Consider the following 18,148-nt stretch of genomic DNA (forward strand, 5'->3'; position numbering starts at 1 on the left):
AACAAATGGAGTACTGATATGATTTCCCTAGAAGTGACACGTGTCGATCATTCATATTTGATCACTGACAGTGAAGAACTGATAAGGCAATCTCCCAAATATGAATATTTTAATCAGTGAAGTATTCCATCCAATTACACGAAGATAATACGTGATTGGCTCTGGTGTGGTGCGTTGTGTTGGGCTTGAAGGGTGTGGCCTAGAGAAAGAGGCGGGGTTCATCCTTCCGCAGCTGGAATCGCGAGCTCATTGTCTGCGCTTGAGGAAAGGAGAGGTGACTGATCAGGGTGGGCGCAAAGGACAGAGTACTGGGAAAGAACATCTATAGTTTATCCTCAATGGCATACGTTGAGAGTAGAAAAAAATACGTAAAGTAATCATTTGGCTTTAAGGAAAATCAATGGTACAGAAAAGTACTATGTCCAGGACGCCTTCTACTTCGACCCAGGAGATCCAAATGGACATTTTTGATAATCCTACTTCACAGGTAAGGAAAGGACATAATAGGCTACGTACAGTACAAAATCGTCAAGGAAAAACAATTCTCAGCGTAAAGATAATGGAAAATTAGAATTATGCTTTCTGAAATATGGATCGAGAGTGCGTGGTAGCCAGCTTGTTGATTTTTCAAGAAAATAGCTACCTTGTTCACCACTTATTGATTACGAAAATGAGAGTAATTTGGAAAACGAGGACAAAAACAGTTAAAAGAAATGGTTGCCATTGAATCTTGGATAATTGCTGCAAGCCAACTAACGGGCAAACATGAAATGTTCTTATTTCCCAGGATTTTCAGGATTTGGCTACTAAAAATGTTCAAATGACCATCGCGATCTACATCTCTGGACAATCAGGGCGGTGATAGCCTATAGAAAATCTGTTTTTTTCATATTCGGTGTAACATTCTGGATGATATTTATCGTGTCCCTATTAATGTTTTAGGCGACTAAATAACGGGAGCCTATATTTTTACGTAGTCCTCTTGTTCTTTCAATAGACTACGCGAAAGCTATATGGCATAAAGTTTATTTCTTATTAAAATGACACAAATTTACAATTTCACTAACAAGCAAAGTCATATTTTTGTGATTTATTTTGTTTGTAAGTGTTAGTTATGGAAATTCCGTTGTGTATTTTGGAATATAGGATATAGGAGTGGCCTGAACGTATCGCAGTTGACAGCTGGGACGTAGCTAGCTCACCCAGTTACGCCTGTTTGTTTTGTGTCGCTTTTCTCCCTTTTGCTTTGAAGAGTCCTTTCCGATTCCAGCTAACGTTGAAAAAAGTAGGCCTACATTGCTTATCAAAAGCATAACTGCTGCACCTATCAGTTAGTCATCTGAAAATACGTTGTGTTCTCTTTAGAATGTATAAATCTAAACATATAGGATAAAAATAAATAGCTGTTATTCTCGTGTCCATATTGTTTCACTTTCACCCGTAGTAATTGAACTAGAAGCAATTCGTGTTTTTTGCGGTGTAACCACAACAGGATGTCAAGATGACCGCGTACTGTTCTCATCCAGACAAGAGCTGGAAAACCTGACTGAAAGTCGAGAAACGCTCCCATTCATTGCATCCATAGTGTTGAAAGAAGGTCCAGGTTAGTTACGGGCCTAAGTCAGCGGTATTAGCTACCGCAGTGGGGCACAGTGACGCATTCGACTAGCACAACATACCTGTAAAACATTTCGAGGTAGTCCGAAGTACACTGAAAAATTTCTGTGAGCATTTAACTCTAACAGAGTACACATGAGTGCAAGAGGGGTCAAATCTGCATGAAATGTACTCTATCAGAGTTGATTATACAGCGGATATACATTTCTGTATTATTTCTGTTGCAAATATGTTAAATTCTTTGTGTATAATAATAATAATAATTATTATTATTATTATTATTATAGTCGACTGTACCAGAGATCACGGTTGCATGGTTAACATACACTGGTTAACATTCACAATGAAAAGAAAAGCAGTGTAGAAAAATTGCCAGCTATGTTTAGCTTACATTAACTCAGCTGTGGGGGTAATTTTGATTCCTGTACACATCGATGTGTCATCACTTTGATGTTTATAAAATGCACATACCGCAGATACCCAAGTAAAAGTTCTCTGGGCTTACATTCCTTTCAGTTAAGTGTTGCAGTTATTCATCAAGTGCTGTGGGGTCCTGATAAAATAATTTTCTTTACGTAGTCTGTTCTTCTTTTGTTTGTTTTCCATCTTACGCACAAGGTGTTAAAACTGTAATGCCTGAATAGAACAGAAATTATGCTCACACACACACCCACACACACACACAAACATACACACGCACAGTCTCCATTTTTCTTCCTCTTTGTAAACCACCTCATCAAAGAGAGAAACAAATCCAAACATAGAGTGCGGCTCCGGAGTGCGTTTTGAAATTGATTTGACCATTTGCGTTCATGCTGAACGGCCCAGGACAGATGGGCCTGTGTGAGGAGCTGATCAATAATGTATAGTAAGTCCACAAGCCCTCTGTGGGTTTATATTGGCACATTTTGGAATTGTTGTGCCACCTGTAATGGACCTCTCCAGTATCCTGCTGCAAGATCTTCCTCATTCACACATGCTCACTCCCCCCGGTCACATGATTGTAAACCTCATTAAGGACCTGGCCAATGAGAACCCTTTAAGTGAGGGGGCAGCTGCAGTCAGTCACCATTATGGGAGCATCATATGCTCTGGATTGAAAGTAATAAGCAAGAAGAGTACCTTCACTTCAAAAAAAAAAAAAAAAAATGGCTGCAAAGAGAAATTTGCCACTGCAGTGATGCTTTTTTAAATACCCCCCCCCCCCCCTTTTCCCTCAGTTTGTAATGCCCACTTATGCTCAAACCGCAACACTCATGACAGCCTCCGTAGCTGATTTTGGAAAGTGCGGCAAAGTAAGTGCTCTCCTCTGTAGCATGTGACGTCAGCCGCCTCTTCTTTCCGCATCGCAGTTCGTAAGTCGTGCTCGCGCAGACGTGGGTCGGAGGAAGGCACTTGGTGGACTAGCGGGTGCCCAATCAACGGTCGACGTTGCCGGCGCTTGCTGAGACTCGGTTGTCCCAGTCGACTGAAAATCTCCCACCCTTAGGCCCCGCTAGAGCCAACTGCTTCTCCTAATGGGGCTGCTGGCCACAGTCGACGCTGGGCCCAGTGCAGGTTCGGTAGTGGGGCCCATCCATGCGCTAGAGCAGTGCCTTAACAGGATGAGCCACCCAGCAGCCCCACTGTAATCATCCTTGTATTGTTCACGCTGTGTATTCGATGTCTGACGCCTGACTCTTCCATGTATGTCAAACATCTCTCGTGTCATTGGCCCAAAAGCACAGACGGAACCCCGTCAGCCAATCGGGAGAGAAACTGGACACAAGTGCGCAGTACGAATGTGCTTATCAGTCGTTTCCCTCTTCTCTGGGTGGGCGTTTGCTGAGGCCTCATTTAGCAGGTCTTGTAGCAGCGTCCTGCGCTCGCTGAGAAGAGCACCGATTAGCGCTCGCCGCGGAGCTGCTCCCAGCCGGCCCGGAGTCCGTCGTTTGCGCCGCCGACGAAGCGAGGGGTCCTGTTTAATGGGCCAGTTTGCTTCTGGAGAGGCGTCTTTTCAGCAGCCGGGCCGCTGCCTCCGTGTTTCCGCGAATTTCGCCGGCTCACTGATGGCTCTCCTCAGAGACTCTGTTTCTTTTTTTGGGAGGGGGGGGGGGTGGCGGGGTTAGCATTCCTGGTGCATCTTCAAAGCAAACTGGACTGTCCGTCCTGGAAAAAAAAAGTAGAAGCGGTGGTTTTAGAAAGGGATTAGTGGGAGTCGCGGGAGCTGGTGTCTCAATCACTCTCTCTGCCAGCTGTCTCGCTCTGCTTTTTGTACCTGTGAGCTGTGAAGTTAGCTGCTGAGAGCAGCCTGGCTTTCAGCCAGAGCTAAGCAGGCTCCCTCGGGGAGGGGGAGAGAGGGGGAGGACGATGGGTGAGGTGTGGAGAGAGGGGGCTGCTCAGCTAAAGCACTGAAATGCCTGCAAAAAGCCCCCGCAGACATCTGAGTGATTCAACAATAAAAGTGCAGAGAGAGAGAGACATAGAGACAGAGAGACAGAAAGACAGAGAGAGACAGACAGAGATAGAGCAATGGGCCAGAACTTAAAGGGAGAACCTTTTAGAACCACGGAGGCTGCCCCTTTCTGAGCAGGATTGTCCAGTGAGAAATGGACCACAGGAGGGAAAGCACACGGTTCACTGCTTAAATAAGCCTGGATGGGGTGTGAAGCGTGGGTGCAGGTGCGAGAGAATAATCGAGACAGCGTCTGTGTTCCTGTGGCTTTGTGTATACACAGAGCATTTGTGTGTGTGTGTGTGTGTATTTGTGCTGGCATTTGTGTGTGTTTGTGTATTAGTGTACGTTTTGAATGTGTGTGTGTTTGCGTGTTTGTGTTTGTGTCTGTATGTGTGTGTGTATTTGTGCAGGCATTTATGTGTGTTTGTGTATTTGTGTATGTTTTGTATGTGTGTGTGTGTGTATGTGTTAGTGTGAGTGTGTGTTTGTGTACGTAGTGTGTGTGACTCCGTGGTTATGTATGTATTTGTGAGTACGTGAGTGTCCTACATGCAGAGGATTACACTGGTGTGGTCCTGGCATTAGTGGGCCCTTGTGCCTGATCATATAAAGCCAACATGAGGACAGATCATCTTATCCATCAGGGTCCTGATAGGCACCAAATGTAATTTGTGGACAGTGTGTCTCCATGGCAACATGGCCGCAGTGGGGCCTTAATTCAATGGAAGGCCCTGCCTGGGCCAAGCAAGCCATTTGCCAGGATCTGAACAATCAGATTATAGCGTTCCAGACCACGACAAGTCATTAATACAGTCTCAAAAACAAGTAGGCTAAACGCCTGCTTAGCACCTGTGCTTTATGTGCAAGAAGATGAACTTGACTAAGCTAACTTTGAATTTCACGTCTCCCTGCATCCAACATGGCGGTTTGGCAGGATCACACCATACAGAGAGCACACTACCGTATGATATTGTGTATAAGGTGTAGGTTTGTGTAGAGGAGGAGTAGCTTTATTTGCAGTACTATAACTTGGTTTGCTTTGGCTGTGACTGTGTGCAGTGATGTCATATAGCTGAAATGCTGGGCTAATGCAGTGTGTGTGTGTGTGTGTGTGTACATGAATGTGCAATGACTAGTACCACTCTTTCTGCAGTATGGTGTTTGATTTCATACCAGCTTCCTGACTTGTCTCTCAGGGGCATCCTGGGGGCACTCTGTAAACAGAGTGTTCACTGTTCATGCCGGGGTTCTCATAACCATAGATATCAGTGCTGCTAGCTCGCCCTGCACTGCCTTACCTCTTCTGCGTTGGTCTATGAATGCTTATTGGGCACCTGAAGGTTCAAGCTGTTTTCGGTTGGCGGGTTGGCGGGTCGCAAGCGTGCGTGCGCCTCCGCTCCGGGGCCTGGCTCTCCGCCGGGCCTCCCGTCACCTCTCGGGCCCCCTCCTCCTCACTGCCATGTGTCTCTCCTCCTCTCCGTAGGGCAAGTACGCCAAGCGGAAGAGCCGCTTCAAACGCTCCGACGGCAGCACCTCCTCCGACACCACCTCCAACAGCTTCGTCCGGCAGGTAGGCTTCCGGTCTCGCCCCAACACCATTTTCCGGAGTCTGCCTTTATTTTCCTCACGTGGGGCTTTGAGGAGAGACTGTGTCACGGTGGCCCGTGGTAAGACAACATGGCTGCCGTAGCAGCAGAGGGTAGCAAAATCCCTTTGTCCCACAATTCCTTGCCCCACGCATGATTAGCGAGACGCAGTCCTCCAACCTTCCTCCTCCTCCTAGTCTACGTCCCGCTCTCCCTTTCCCCGCCCTTGTTGCTCAGCTGTGTCTTTTGTTTTTTATTTTCCTTTCCCTCTGTTAGTCCCTTACCTCCCCCTCTCCCAAATTCTTGCTCTTATCGTAAACGTTGTTTATTTCCTTGGCAGCCACCCGCGGCCGAGTGGACTTGTTGCTCTTATGCTTGGCTCTCTTCATATTCTTGGACGCATTCGCAGGAACAGCAACAGCAACGCAGTTTGCGCTAATATGGAGGCCGACTGTACGAATTAGGGATTAAATGCCTTAGCTCTTTGCTCGGTCTGCTATTAATGCCTTCAGGAAGTCCATGCATGTTACGAAGAAACACCCCCTGCTTTGAGATTCTTATCTACGATTTGCCAGATGTCTTCCACTAGTAAATCCGTATCTAGCAATTACGTAACAGGTTTGTTTCGGACTATAAACGCGAATAATCGCTCCTCGTGAGTTCCCCACAGCGGTCGTAGGCTACCCTGACCGCGTACGTGACGGTGAGGGAACGTGCCGGAACAAAGTCGACCGCGGAGAGCGCGCGGCACGGCACCGCACCGGCGCCGACCTCTTCGGCATCGCCGCGCGGCCTCCCCCAGAGCCGAAACATCCGGGAAGTGAGATAACCAAACTCGTTTCAGACCGATGTCCTTCAGGGCTGATTCGTTTGAAGAAGACAAGCCTGCCAATAAGAAATGCTTCTTGCGCGAGTTTAATTGAATTGCGGAGGCCTCTGTAGAAACGAGCGGCCCCGGGGGCGTGCGGTCGTGGCCACGCCCGGTCAGAGGGGAAGCACTCCTGCAGGAAACCTCTGAAGACTTCTTAATGGGGCTTTCCCAGAACGTGCCCGAGGGTACCGGGCACATCCGAAGGGCGTCTCCCGTGGCAGAGTCAAATAGCTAACGTGAGCGCGTGTAGGGAGTCAAATTAACGCTACATACAAATGAAAAATATATTGGCAGATTAGCTACATTTTCAGAGGAAGCAAAGGACTTTACCAGTAGCACACTGTCCAGTGGTAATTTCATCCGTAACAGAGTACACTCTACATTTTGTGCATATTTGTGATATTTTCAGGAGTGTATACACACTCCACATCTAGTACACATCTGTTACACGTTTGTGATATTTTCAGGAGCGTATACACACTCCACATCTAGTACACATCTGTTACACATTTGTGATATTTTCAGGAGCGTATACACACTCCACATCTAGTACACATCTATTACACATTTGTGATATTTTCAGGAGCGTATAGACACTCCACATCTAGTACACATCTATTACACATTTGTGATATTTTCAGGAGCGTATACACACTCCACATCTAGTACACATCTATTACACGTTTGTGATATTTTCAGGAGCGTATAGACACTCCACATCTAGTACTCATATATTACACATTTGTGATATTTTCAGGTGTATATATGCACTCTACATGCAGCTCACATCTGTTCCATTTCTACCACGCATCTCTGGTGCAATCAGGAATTGCCGCGTTGTTTTAGCTCTACCCCATATCTATCTATATGCACCTTTAAAAAACAGCAGAACAGCTGAGCTCAGAAAGCTGCTTTTAAATCGTGTTCACTTTTTAACCTGGATTTGCATTGAGATTGCAAATCTCTTTCAGCGACCTGGCTAAGCAACAACACTTTTCAAAGCACAAAACAAATACACTATACAAGTACAAGTATTATGCAATCATCTAACTACAACAAATAAAATGTCTTCTGAAGAGATGGACATGAAGATTCAGTACACATTGTTCTCCTCCGTTACTGCACATAATCATAAATCTTACTGTATGACATTCACTGAATTTCAGTTTACCTGACACAGTGTAACGTTTCATTGACTGACTTACCGCTGAATATTGTCGAGGAGGTGAGAGAATTGACAGAATCCAGGAGAGGACACCTCCACCTTAATTAGCCATTCCAGGCACCACTGCCTTTGTGACTTCACACTGTCTGTAGTACTCAAGTGAACCATTTAGCATATTCAGGCCTTGGCAAGGACAGTGGAAAGAAGGAGTCAATCGGTCTCATTTAGTTTTGTCTTTAGAAAGCGGACAAATTCCGGGGTCGTTTGTTGCTAACATTAATTACTTGATTTAATCTGAATGCAGTTTTGGTAATCCAGCCGTTTGGATGTTTTTAGTGTTGTTTGTGCGCAGTGTCACCCAAGATTACACGTTGCACACCCCTGAACAGTTAGTGTGTGTGTGGAACCCCTAATTTACCTTGTAAAAGAATAACATTGATTCTGAACGTCTTCTTGTTTTTGTTCAAGAATAAGCAAAGAGGCGTTGTCTGAGACTGACTGATAACAAAAGAAAATAAATACTATGATAGGAAGCATTTGTTATGTGATCATAGTGTTGATGCACATTTTTATTGTGAAAGTAAAAAAGTTGCTTCACTGCCCACTGCTGGAGGATTGGTGGTTGAAGGTGATTTGCATAACTTTTTTTTTTTTTTTTAACCAATCAGCAGTAATGAAAATCCCGCTCATTAAACGAATGTTTTGGAGTGCCAGCTCGTCGCTTTAGCAGTACTGACTGTACCATAGGGGCTGCACAAGCATCATGGCTTGTTGTATAAGAGACTGCGTGGGCTAAGAGTGATATAAGAGTAAAATATAGCTGTGCAGGGAGGAACACGCTGTTGCTCAGATGGAATAACTCTCCAAGTCAGCTGACTAACGCCAAGCTGTGGAAATGCTGGGCGAGTAGCGGAATAACGTCACAAAGGTTAAAAACGAGGATAGGGTATGAAATTGTAATCGGACAGATGGAATTAAATTAGGTAGCGAGCTACTTCTCTTGGTCATTTAACAGCAGAAACTTGGTAGAAGGCTTGATGACAAACTGAGTTGCCAGATATTGATGGCTTGCTAACGTTAATAGCATGATACCCAGACAGTGAATATTAGTCACCAGTCTGATTCCCCCAGCTGACCTTAAGATCCCCCTCTGGAGCGTAAGTTTATGTTGCTTTGGTTAAAAACATCTACTAAACAACAAAATGCTGTGAAATGTACATTTGCTGTCCAGCTTAACAACCTGGCTACATGCAGTCAGTAGTTTTGACTTTAAGGAAGTGGGCGCATTGTCACATTATAAACCTTGTCACATGGTGTCTTACTGTGTGTTTAGCTACTAGTCAGTTACAGTTTGAACTAAACTTACTATTTGCATAATCATTGCTACTGTAATATCTTAATAGTACGCTTAATGATATTCAGACTCCAGGATATCCCAGCCTCTGATCCAAAGGCCGTTGCGGATGCTTGACCTTTTAAACCGGTGGCATTTCGCTCGCACAAACCTCTCGTGAACGCAGCGAGGATGTGTGCTCGCCCGAGGGGAAGGTTCCGGAAAGGGCTCCTGAAATCTGAGGTGAAGCTCTTCCCCTCTCTGTGTGGAAGCCATTTCTGGATCTTAGTGTGAATCCACGTTGGAAGTACTGGTGCAGAGAATTGTGCCGGAACGTTCCGTGGGCTTGCCTCAGCTGTCTCTGAGCAGACATTTTCTCTTTCTCTGTGGTGAAATTGCTCTTCTCTACACTTAAACTGTCATTTTAGTTCTTTGTTACTGCCACTCATTTCGTTGGTTGACATCCCCAAGAGATGTATTTTCATTGTTTGTTAGAAGATGGCTGTCTTCTGAGAAGCCTGTAATAAACTTGCTTTTGACATTTGTGAGAGTTAAATCTCTTTAAGTGTTATTAAAATCCCAACAATGGACTTTTCAGTAGCAAATCCACATATTGCTGTTATACAGTTAATAATTAACCAGTGGAAAAGGTCTTTTTAATGGATATGTGTAACAGTTACTTTATCCATTGCTTTTAATGTGGCAATGATAAATAGGGTTTATTTATATCCGTCACCCTCTAAAGTGCACTGTACTGAACTATACCATTTGGTCTTCTATTATTCCTGTTAGCTTTCACCTCAGAAGGTGCCTGCTTAACCCATTCCATTTGCTGTGATAGATCCCTTGTAGCATTTCTGTCACGTTCCATTCTACTGCTACTTTACACCAGGCTGGCCAGTGGAGCACGGACTCTCCCTCTGTAGCAGGGTTCCTCTCGAGATTTCTTCCCATTGGAGAGTTTTCTCTCACCACCGTTTTAGGGTTTTCTCTCCACTGGGAGTTTTTACCTGATGTGCTTTCTATTAGGGGTTTGGGTCTGGTAGTTGCTCTCTCTGCTCTTTTTGCTCTGTTTCTTGCCTTGCTCTGTGAAGCATCTTTGTGACAGTTCGCTGTAAAAAAACGTTATACAAATAAAATTCAATCGAATTTATATGGCTGGTGTTCAGAGCAGTAGCGTATGTAGAAGTAACAGTGGTAAATCTTGCTGGAATTTGCTGGCTTTGTGATCTCCAGGAGATTCTCACAGTTTAATATTTCTCTTTGGCCAGACATCCTTTGAGCACCATTTGCAGTTGAGAAGCCAGCTGAAATGCCTTTCTTAGGGGGAAGAGCAGCGGCTTCCTCGTTTAGAATCCTCAGTTCCCTGCTCAAAGGTTTGAGGCCGCAACCACACGCTCCTTCCGTCTTCAGAACGCTTATCTGGCCCAGCGAGGACGTCACCGCCGGCTACTCCACTGTAATTTGCATGTTCCGCGCATGTGTGGTGCTCAACAGGAGCTTGTGACAAGGGTTTCCTGCGCTACGGCACATTTTATGAAGAGTCCTGATGATGCATTGTCCATTGCCACAGTATTTCCACTGACCACGCCCACTCATGAATATTCATAGGTGCGTGTCTCAGCTTCCTCGGTGGGGAAGCGGAACTTTCGAGATTAAGAATGCGAAGGTGTGTGCCTGGTCAGCCTATGGGATCTGTAGGACACCGCCCTCCAGGCACGGTACCGCACACGCCCAAGCGGTCCCTTCTCTGAGGCGCTTAAACGGAGAGCCCTTTGTCAGCGAAAGCGAGGACGGAACCCGTGCCGAGGGCTGACATTTCGGGGGCCCCGTCTGGGTCGTCTCGCCGGAACGGCTCCCTCCCCGGGCCGCAAGACCCTCTCACGGGTCCGAAAGGTCAGGCAGCCCTCCTCCCGCCTTCCCGCTCCAGCCGCGTCCCTCATTAGCTCCTCTCCGCGCGACGGGCGGGGGGGGGGGCGGGCGGGGACCCGCGGCGGGGGTGCGCCGCCGGCCGCTAACGGAAGCGCTCCGTGGCCGTGAGCTCAGTTACCGCCGGCGCTGGCCCCTGCGGTCGCGCTCGTCTCCAAGCTTTTAATTGCTTAATTAGTCACGGAGGCTCGTTTGATCTCCGCTGACGGGCAGGCGGACTTGCGGGTGGGGGGCGGGTGGAGGGGGGTGGGGGGTCTGGCTTTCGGGGGTGGGGGGGGGGCACTGGGGGGCTGAAGGTGGGGAGGGAGATGTTTATGAGAAAGACAGACAGCTGCATGTACTGACAGAGAGCAACTAATTTTCCTTCTTTGAAAAAGGGAGCGTCTCTCAATTGTAGCCTTTTTATTCATGAATCTGGGGGATGTTTGCCAAACACTTGGCATATTTATTTAAATACGCTCCCACCACATCTTTTCACATAAGTGTGTATACATTCTGTCTCTTCTTTCTCACATACACTTATTTTGGTCTCCTGCACACACACACACACACACACACACACACAAGCGCACGCGCCCCCACAGCCAGCCTCAGCCAACCGTGGAAGTGGTACACTGGCCTGGTTTCCATGGAGACTGAGCCCCTCAGCACACAGGCGCAGTGGGAAGGGCGGGGGGGGGGGGTGAGGGCTGCGTGGGGACGTGTGCGCGCTGGCGTATGCACACATCCGCGTGTGTGTCAGTGCGCGGGTAGCGGTAAGCCCCGCCTCGGTTGCCAGAGGAGAAGCAGACGCAGGATGTTGTCATCGCTCCGATGATGCTGCTGTTAAGTGGTGGGCTGTTTAAGGGAGGCATGTAAGATGAGCAGCAGTGCACCTGGCACCATGGTTCACACACGCACCGCACACGCAACGTGCGACGCACCCCGCACGGAACACACCACACAGCATGGCACACGCACGAAAACATACACCGCACGCATGCGCACACACGAACGCACACACACACATATACACAGCTGCACACACATACACACGAACACGCACACATACACGCACACACATACGCACACACGAACGCACACACACACACACACACACACACATATACACAGCTGCACACACATACACACGAACACGCACACACACACGCATGCGCACACACACACACGCACACGCACACACTGAAACAAGGCTTCTGTTGTTTTGGCTTGTGTACATTTTTGCCCTGTGACTGACCTGTAATCTGTGGGACCTTTTGACTGTATTTCCATCTGGTTGCTCTCAGACTAGATCAATCCCTACTTCACCGCGTGGTTCACAGCATCCTAAAATCACAGTTCATGGTCTCCTGTGAAAAGCTGACGGTAATAATTAATTTGCAAGGCATTTCAACCTGAAGATGGATGGGGAACTTTCTACCCTCTCTAAGAACTTCAAATTTGTTGTGTGGTCAGGCTACAGGTTACAGCTCTAAAACCAGCGCTTACCTTGGGGGCAGATTCTTTTCATTCTCATTTTAGAAATCGCATCATCAGTCTTGATCTCCTTCCAGAAAAGATGGAGCGGGGTGGACGGTCTCTCCAGAGCGACTGCCGCCCTCTAGTGGCAGAATCAAAATTGACACCCGCTGTTGTGTTCATATATATGTGTAACAATATATACGTGGTCAAATAATTCTGACCGTATATTTCTGTGCACTTCACTAAAAAGATGTGATTTCAGTGAGGCGCTGCAAACTCAACAGTATGTGAGGTGCGTAGAATCGGCTGGCCGCCTCGCCCCCCCCCCCCCCTCCCCCACGCGTCTGTGTGATCAGCCCGGCACGCGCTGTGCTCGCCTTCTCCTCTGTTTATCGCTCTTAATGAGTGTTTGCCGTGAGCTCAGAGAGGGACGAGGGGGATTGTGTGCAAATGTGGTGCAGCAACTGTGTGGAAGCAAACAGCACTGTTGACTCAAGTCTGGAAAATGAAAAAGGTGAGCACTCTGAGTCCTGATTTCTACCTCTCTGCAGAGTTTACGAGTTTCGAAGCTATGTGAAACTATAGTTTAACTATGTTCCTTTTTATACTTTTAGTCCACCATTTTGTTTCCAAATGCGGAATTCCCGCTTGTGTAAAGCCATGTAAACAAACCTATGCTCTCTCCTGAATCACGCAATGTTGCCAGATGCTTCATTTCACACCGCAGCCCACTGACCAAGCTCGCACAGACATGAGTTGGTGGAAGACACTTTGTATGTAGCTTTAGCATACAGATCATGGGCACCCAGTCAGCCTGCAGGGCCCATGATTACCATGCATTACAGGCATTTAGCAGACGCTCTTATCCAGAGTGACTTACACAACTTTTTACATAGCATTGCATCCATTTATACAGCTGGATATATACTGCAGCAATGCAGGTACCTTGCTCAAGGGTACAGCGGCAGTGTCCAACCCAGGAATCGAACCTATGACCTTTCGGTTACAAGCCCAGTTCCTTACCCACTATGCTACACTGCCACCCCATGAGAGAGCCCTGAGATCCCGGCCAAATGAGCCCTCCCTAACCCGGGGCAATGCTGCCAGCAGTTAGGCCTTATCCCGCCAGCCACAGCTGGCGATGGCACAGTTGGGATCTGATCCTGGACCGTGGGGCCCATTCCTGCACTAGAACAGTGCCTTAACAGGATAAGTCACCCAGCAGCGCCTTTAAACAATGCACTGGGCATGTCGTGTGTTACATCAGCTGGGTTTGTAGTACTTAAGTATGCATACTGTAGGAGCCTCTGTCTTTTCCACTGTGTAGGCTGTATTTGAGTCGTGTGCAGACCAGCAGTATTAGGTAAGGCTTGCTGGATCTTATCCACTTGTTGTTGCTCATCTTTCTCATGGAGAGACTATATTGAAGCTCTCAAAGCCAATCTGTGAGACCAAACTGTTCTGTGCTCTGATGGACTGAATCTGGCAAAACTGTGCTGTTGGTAATTCACTGAACTGAACTGAACTTATCTGTGCTTTTCTCTGTGTATGTCTGTTATTATAAACACTAAGTGTAACTATATTTCTAGGTTAAGTAAATAAAACAAAGGTCCATAGTTCTTTACTGAAATGCAAATGTTGATACATATTTCTTTATAAATCCATACATCCATATTGGGTGATCTGTGTAGGAATTACAGCTCTTCATATATAACTTTTGCTTTAGTCAGGCTTATTTGAAATAATGAGCAAATTACAACATTGAACATTCATATTTAATGTAACATATGTTAACGTAACACCTTCAGTGACCACATTATAATAACATAGCCACAGCAGGCATGAAAAGTGGCTATATTATTATATCTTACCATTGACTGCAGAGAAGGTTCTTTATATGGATGACAACCTTACCACAGTACTGAGCCTTTTTTCCATGAGCAGAACCTTTTTCTGTTCCAGATTTTTGATTGGCCACGATACAATGATGACACACAATGATGACAAACAAATCAAAGGCATTATCTCTAAAAAGCTAGCTAGAGCATGTAACATCTCATTTTTGACTTTTCATTTAAGTCAAGCGCTTTCTCTTTGAACCTGGAAATGCTACCAACAGTTTTGTAAATATAATGATCAATAAGAAAAACCAATGTCAGACGCCGAAACGTGATTGGCTCAAACAGGCAGGAGCAATTGTGTTGTGGTTCAAGTCTGGGATCATTAGCCTGTTGTAATCTTTAAAATAAATACCGGCATTTATAGAATGCTGTATATTTTCTTTCCTACATTTTGGCTAATTTTTCTGCATAAAAGAATCCTATGTTAACGTGACCTCTATGTATATCTGTCCTGTTGGTTAATATTCAATTAAGGCTGATGAGGGGCACATACAGGAAAGCTGACTTAAAAAAAAAAAAAAGTAAATCTATTTAATCAAAGGCTGTTACCGTATTTAATCTTACTCATATACACTTCTGGTTATACGCTTAGTCATTTCCTCATTCCTTTTGCTCTTCTCTTCTCCCTCCCCATAAATCCCGAATTACAGGAAGAGCGTTTTAAAAATGATGACCTCACTTGCAGTTTGACAGTCACCAGGGAACGCGTAGACCGACTGAACATCGGTCTGGGGGCCGATGTTGTGTCAGGAAGTAGAATTACTGCAGGTGGCACAGGATTAAAGATCAAAGTGACCATGCCACAAATTAGACCTTCATAGTTTTCACCAAAGTCATTATGCCTTGACTGAATAGCACTGAGGGGAAGCAACAGCTGAGGTCCTCATTGAAACACACACACACACACACACACACACACACACACACACACACACACGCACACAAACACACACAGACACACACACAACACGCACACACACACGCACACACACAAACACAGTCTGATCTGCTCTTTGTAATAACAGTTTTTCGTCTGTTTCATAGTGAAGCAAATCTTGGTACGTAACGAACTACAGGGGATTCATTAGGATCTCAGTTAATTTAATTAGTCGTGGTATTTATTCATATGGTCATATGTTCCTGACAGCCAGATTCTCAGTTGTGCTACAGTCTAGACTGAAACAGATAGTAGGAGGTAAAGCTGTGAAACTCTTATCTTAATTAGATGAGCTTCAATAAAAACTGGGCTTCGAATTGTATGCGCTCACCAGTTTAATTCAGGATGAAAAAAGGATATTAACCAGGGTTTTTCAACCTTTTCTGATGCCCCCATCATGACGCCTCGACCCCTCATTGCAATAAAAACACGTAAATATTCTTTACAGTTTTCACATTTTGAAATATTTTCCCTAAATCTATGTATAGTCATTACATGTCAAGTCTGGCCAGGGACCCCTTAAAGTTCCTTCAGGCAATGTGAGATTTAACCAGCACAATCCCATAGTCATGGCTGTGCACTTGGCTATAATACAATAATTTTTGTATTATTTTGTGAAGATGGTAATCTGTTGCCTTCTTGTCAATCATAAGGTTCTTAAAGAAATATCGTTGTTGCCAGGCCTTGTTTACATTGATGATGTGTTAAAGTGGGATTTCTCTACAAAAACGGAACACTGTCTCTGAAAGTGCATCTCCTCAACCTGCTGTTGCTGAACCCCCCACAACCCCCCGCTCCCCTTCCCCCCGGCTGGGGGGGGCTCCTACGTCAGGGGGGCAGCATACTGAACGGCTGACGGACACATACCAGGCCTCCTTCTGGAGCGGATTTTATTCGAGGCCCGTATCCGCCCTGCCAGGGCTAAATATACGACACCAGTTTGCAAATGTAGCACAAGTCCCGCAACCTGACCCCTCGTCTCTCTCTCTCTCTCTCTCTCTCTCTCTCTCATGCGCTCCTCTCTCTTTGCTCCGGTCTGCGGGGTGGAGATAGGGGATTAGGGGTTAGGAGAGTACCTACGCACGTACCGCTCCGCTCCTCTTTCTCTCTCTCTCCGGCGCTTTCGCCGAGTCGCTCGTTCGCCCTCTCGCTGACCGCCTCTTCTCCTGCCCCCACCCCCACCCCCACCCCCTTCCCCGGTTTTGCCGTCGCGCGGCGAGCGAATGGACGCGGCTGAGACGACCCGGAGTCCCCACGCGGTAAGCCGGGCTCCCGAGGGTACCCTTTCTGCACTTTAAAGCATCCGGGCGCGGGCGCGGGCTGGGGGGGCTGGGGGGGGGGGGGCGAACGTCGGTGGTATCGGCGGGGGCTTTCGTGTTTCTCTGGCTTGGCCTCTCCAGCTCTCCCTTCCCGGAGGTCCATTTTGGGCTTGGCCACAGCTGCTGCCGGTGGGGTTTTAATTAGCCTTCCCTGCCCCACCGTCCTCTCCGTTCTGTTTACACCCAGTCCGCCCTACCGGCCTACTACGGCCTCAGTACCTGCAGGTTTGGGTTTTTATGAATTATTATGGATCAACTGCTCGGTTAGCAACGTAGTGGTAAATAAAAGGCGTCACACGCGAAAGTAACAAATTATATGTTTTAATTACCTACGAAGAATGAAAAAATTAATTTGTTACTTTGTGTGCTACCTATTTTCTGCTATTGGTCAGTCATCGCTTAGAATTAGATTGGGTTTAATTATCTTGATGCAGGATCTTCTCGTTTTCCGTTGGTTGCAGTGCAGCGATGTGAACACTTATTCTTAGTGACTTCGCAGCGAAGTTTGCAGCTGGGTCATCTGTCGCTTCCCTCGGTTTGCAGACCTTTGCCGCGTTTGGGAATCTACGCGTATTGTAAACTGGTGACAGGTGGAATTGAGTGTAGGTCGTTTCCGCAAATAGTTTCCGTGGCTCTTTCCCGCGTTTGTCTCTCTCTTACCGCAGGTTCCACCGCCGACTGGAACCGTTGTGCAGGTATTGGCTGGGAGCCCCCGACGATCGCGAAACGTTAGCGGTCTCGCCGCGGTTAAAATTAGCGTAGCGCGGCTCCGGGTGACACCCTGTAATTTCGCGCGTCTGCGACGACCCGGTTCCGCCGATGCGGTCCTGTTGAATCGGGGGAACATCGCGGCGGTGACTCACAGGTGTCCGCGCAGCAGGTGTTCGGGGGAGGGGGGGCGGGCTTCCGTCGTTATCCACACGTTTCCCGAACCCAGAATTCGCCCGCGACGATCGGTTTGTGACAGGAATCAGGCGAGTCGGTCGACGGGAACCAATAGCGAGCTGAGTGGCTATGCGGCGGGGTGGATAGACAGGTGGCGACAGCTAGCAGCATCCCAGCTAGCGCGAAACGTTCTCACAATGTTGCTGCCACGTTGTGGCAATGTTGACAGAGCATTCCAGTGACATTGTGAGAACACGTTGTGTTAGCTAGGATACAGCAAATACATCATTTCTTTTTAAAACCCTGCAAAAATGGGACAAGCATGTGGAACACGCGTGTCAGGTTTGGGGGGGTCTCCTATCTGAAGCTCAGTCACTAATCACAGCCCAACCAATGGCTGGTGAGGGCAAAGTTCAGAAAGACCATGACCCAGTCTAACCCTTGTCATGTTCCGGTTGCACTTTCTCCCATCCTGTACCAGCTTCCGATCTGAGAGTTTGGATGAATAGGGTCGTGTACAAGCGAATTGAGAATTTACTTGGAGGTCATTTTAGTGCATTAACTAGTTCGGGCGAAAATTTTTAATCCACCCATTTATGTGCAGGTTGTGTAAGAAACCTAAAATAATGAACTAATTACCTGGATTCACCAGAAACTGGGCACAGAGCAGGTGGTGAGTGCCTCTAAGCCCTCCATCGTATAGATCA

General features: G+C 46.8%; 1 protein-coding gene across 3 annotated transcripts in view; it reads left to right on the plus strand.

The window, feature by feature from the left end:
- Positions 1-241: 241 nt before the first annotated feature.
- Positions 242-18,148, plus strand: part of LOC135247925 (voltage-dependent L-type calcium channel subunit beta-1-like) — a 49,911-nt gene continuing 32,004 nt past the window's right edge. For 2 of the 3 annotated variants that reach the window (XM_064321909.1, XM_064321910.1), the window contains exons 1-2: positions 242-487; positions 5,538-5,624. In XM_064321909.1, coding sequence (XP_064177979.1) covers positions 401-487; positions 5,538-5,624 — 174 coding nt within the window. In that variant the 5' untranslated portion in view covers positions 242-400. Of the gene's footprint in view, positions 488-5,537; positions 5,625-16,406; positions 16,497-18,148 lie in introns of those variants that run through there. The other variant, XM_064321911.1, reaches the window with a different exon arrangement.

This window comes from Anguilla rostrata, chromosome 2 (assembly GCF_018555375.3).
Source record: "Anguilla rostrata isolate EN2019 chromosome 2, ASM1855537v3, whole genome shotgun sequence".
Lineage (NCBI taxonomy): Eukaryota > Metazoa > Chordata > Actinopteri > Anguilliformes > Anguillidae > Anguilla > Anguilla rostrata.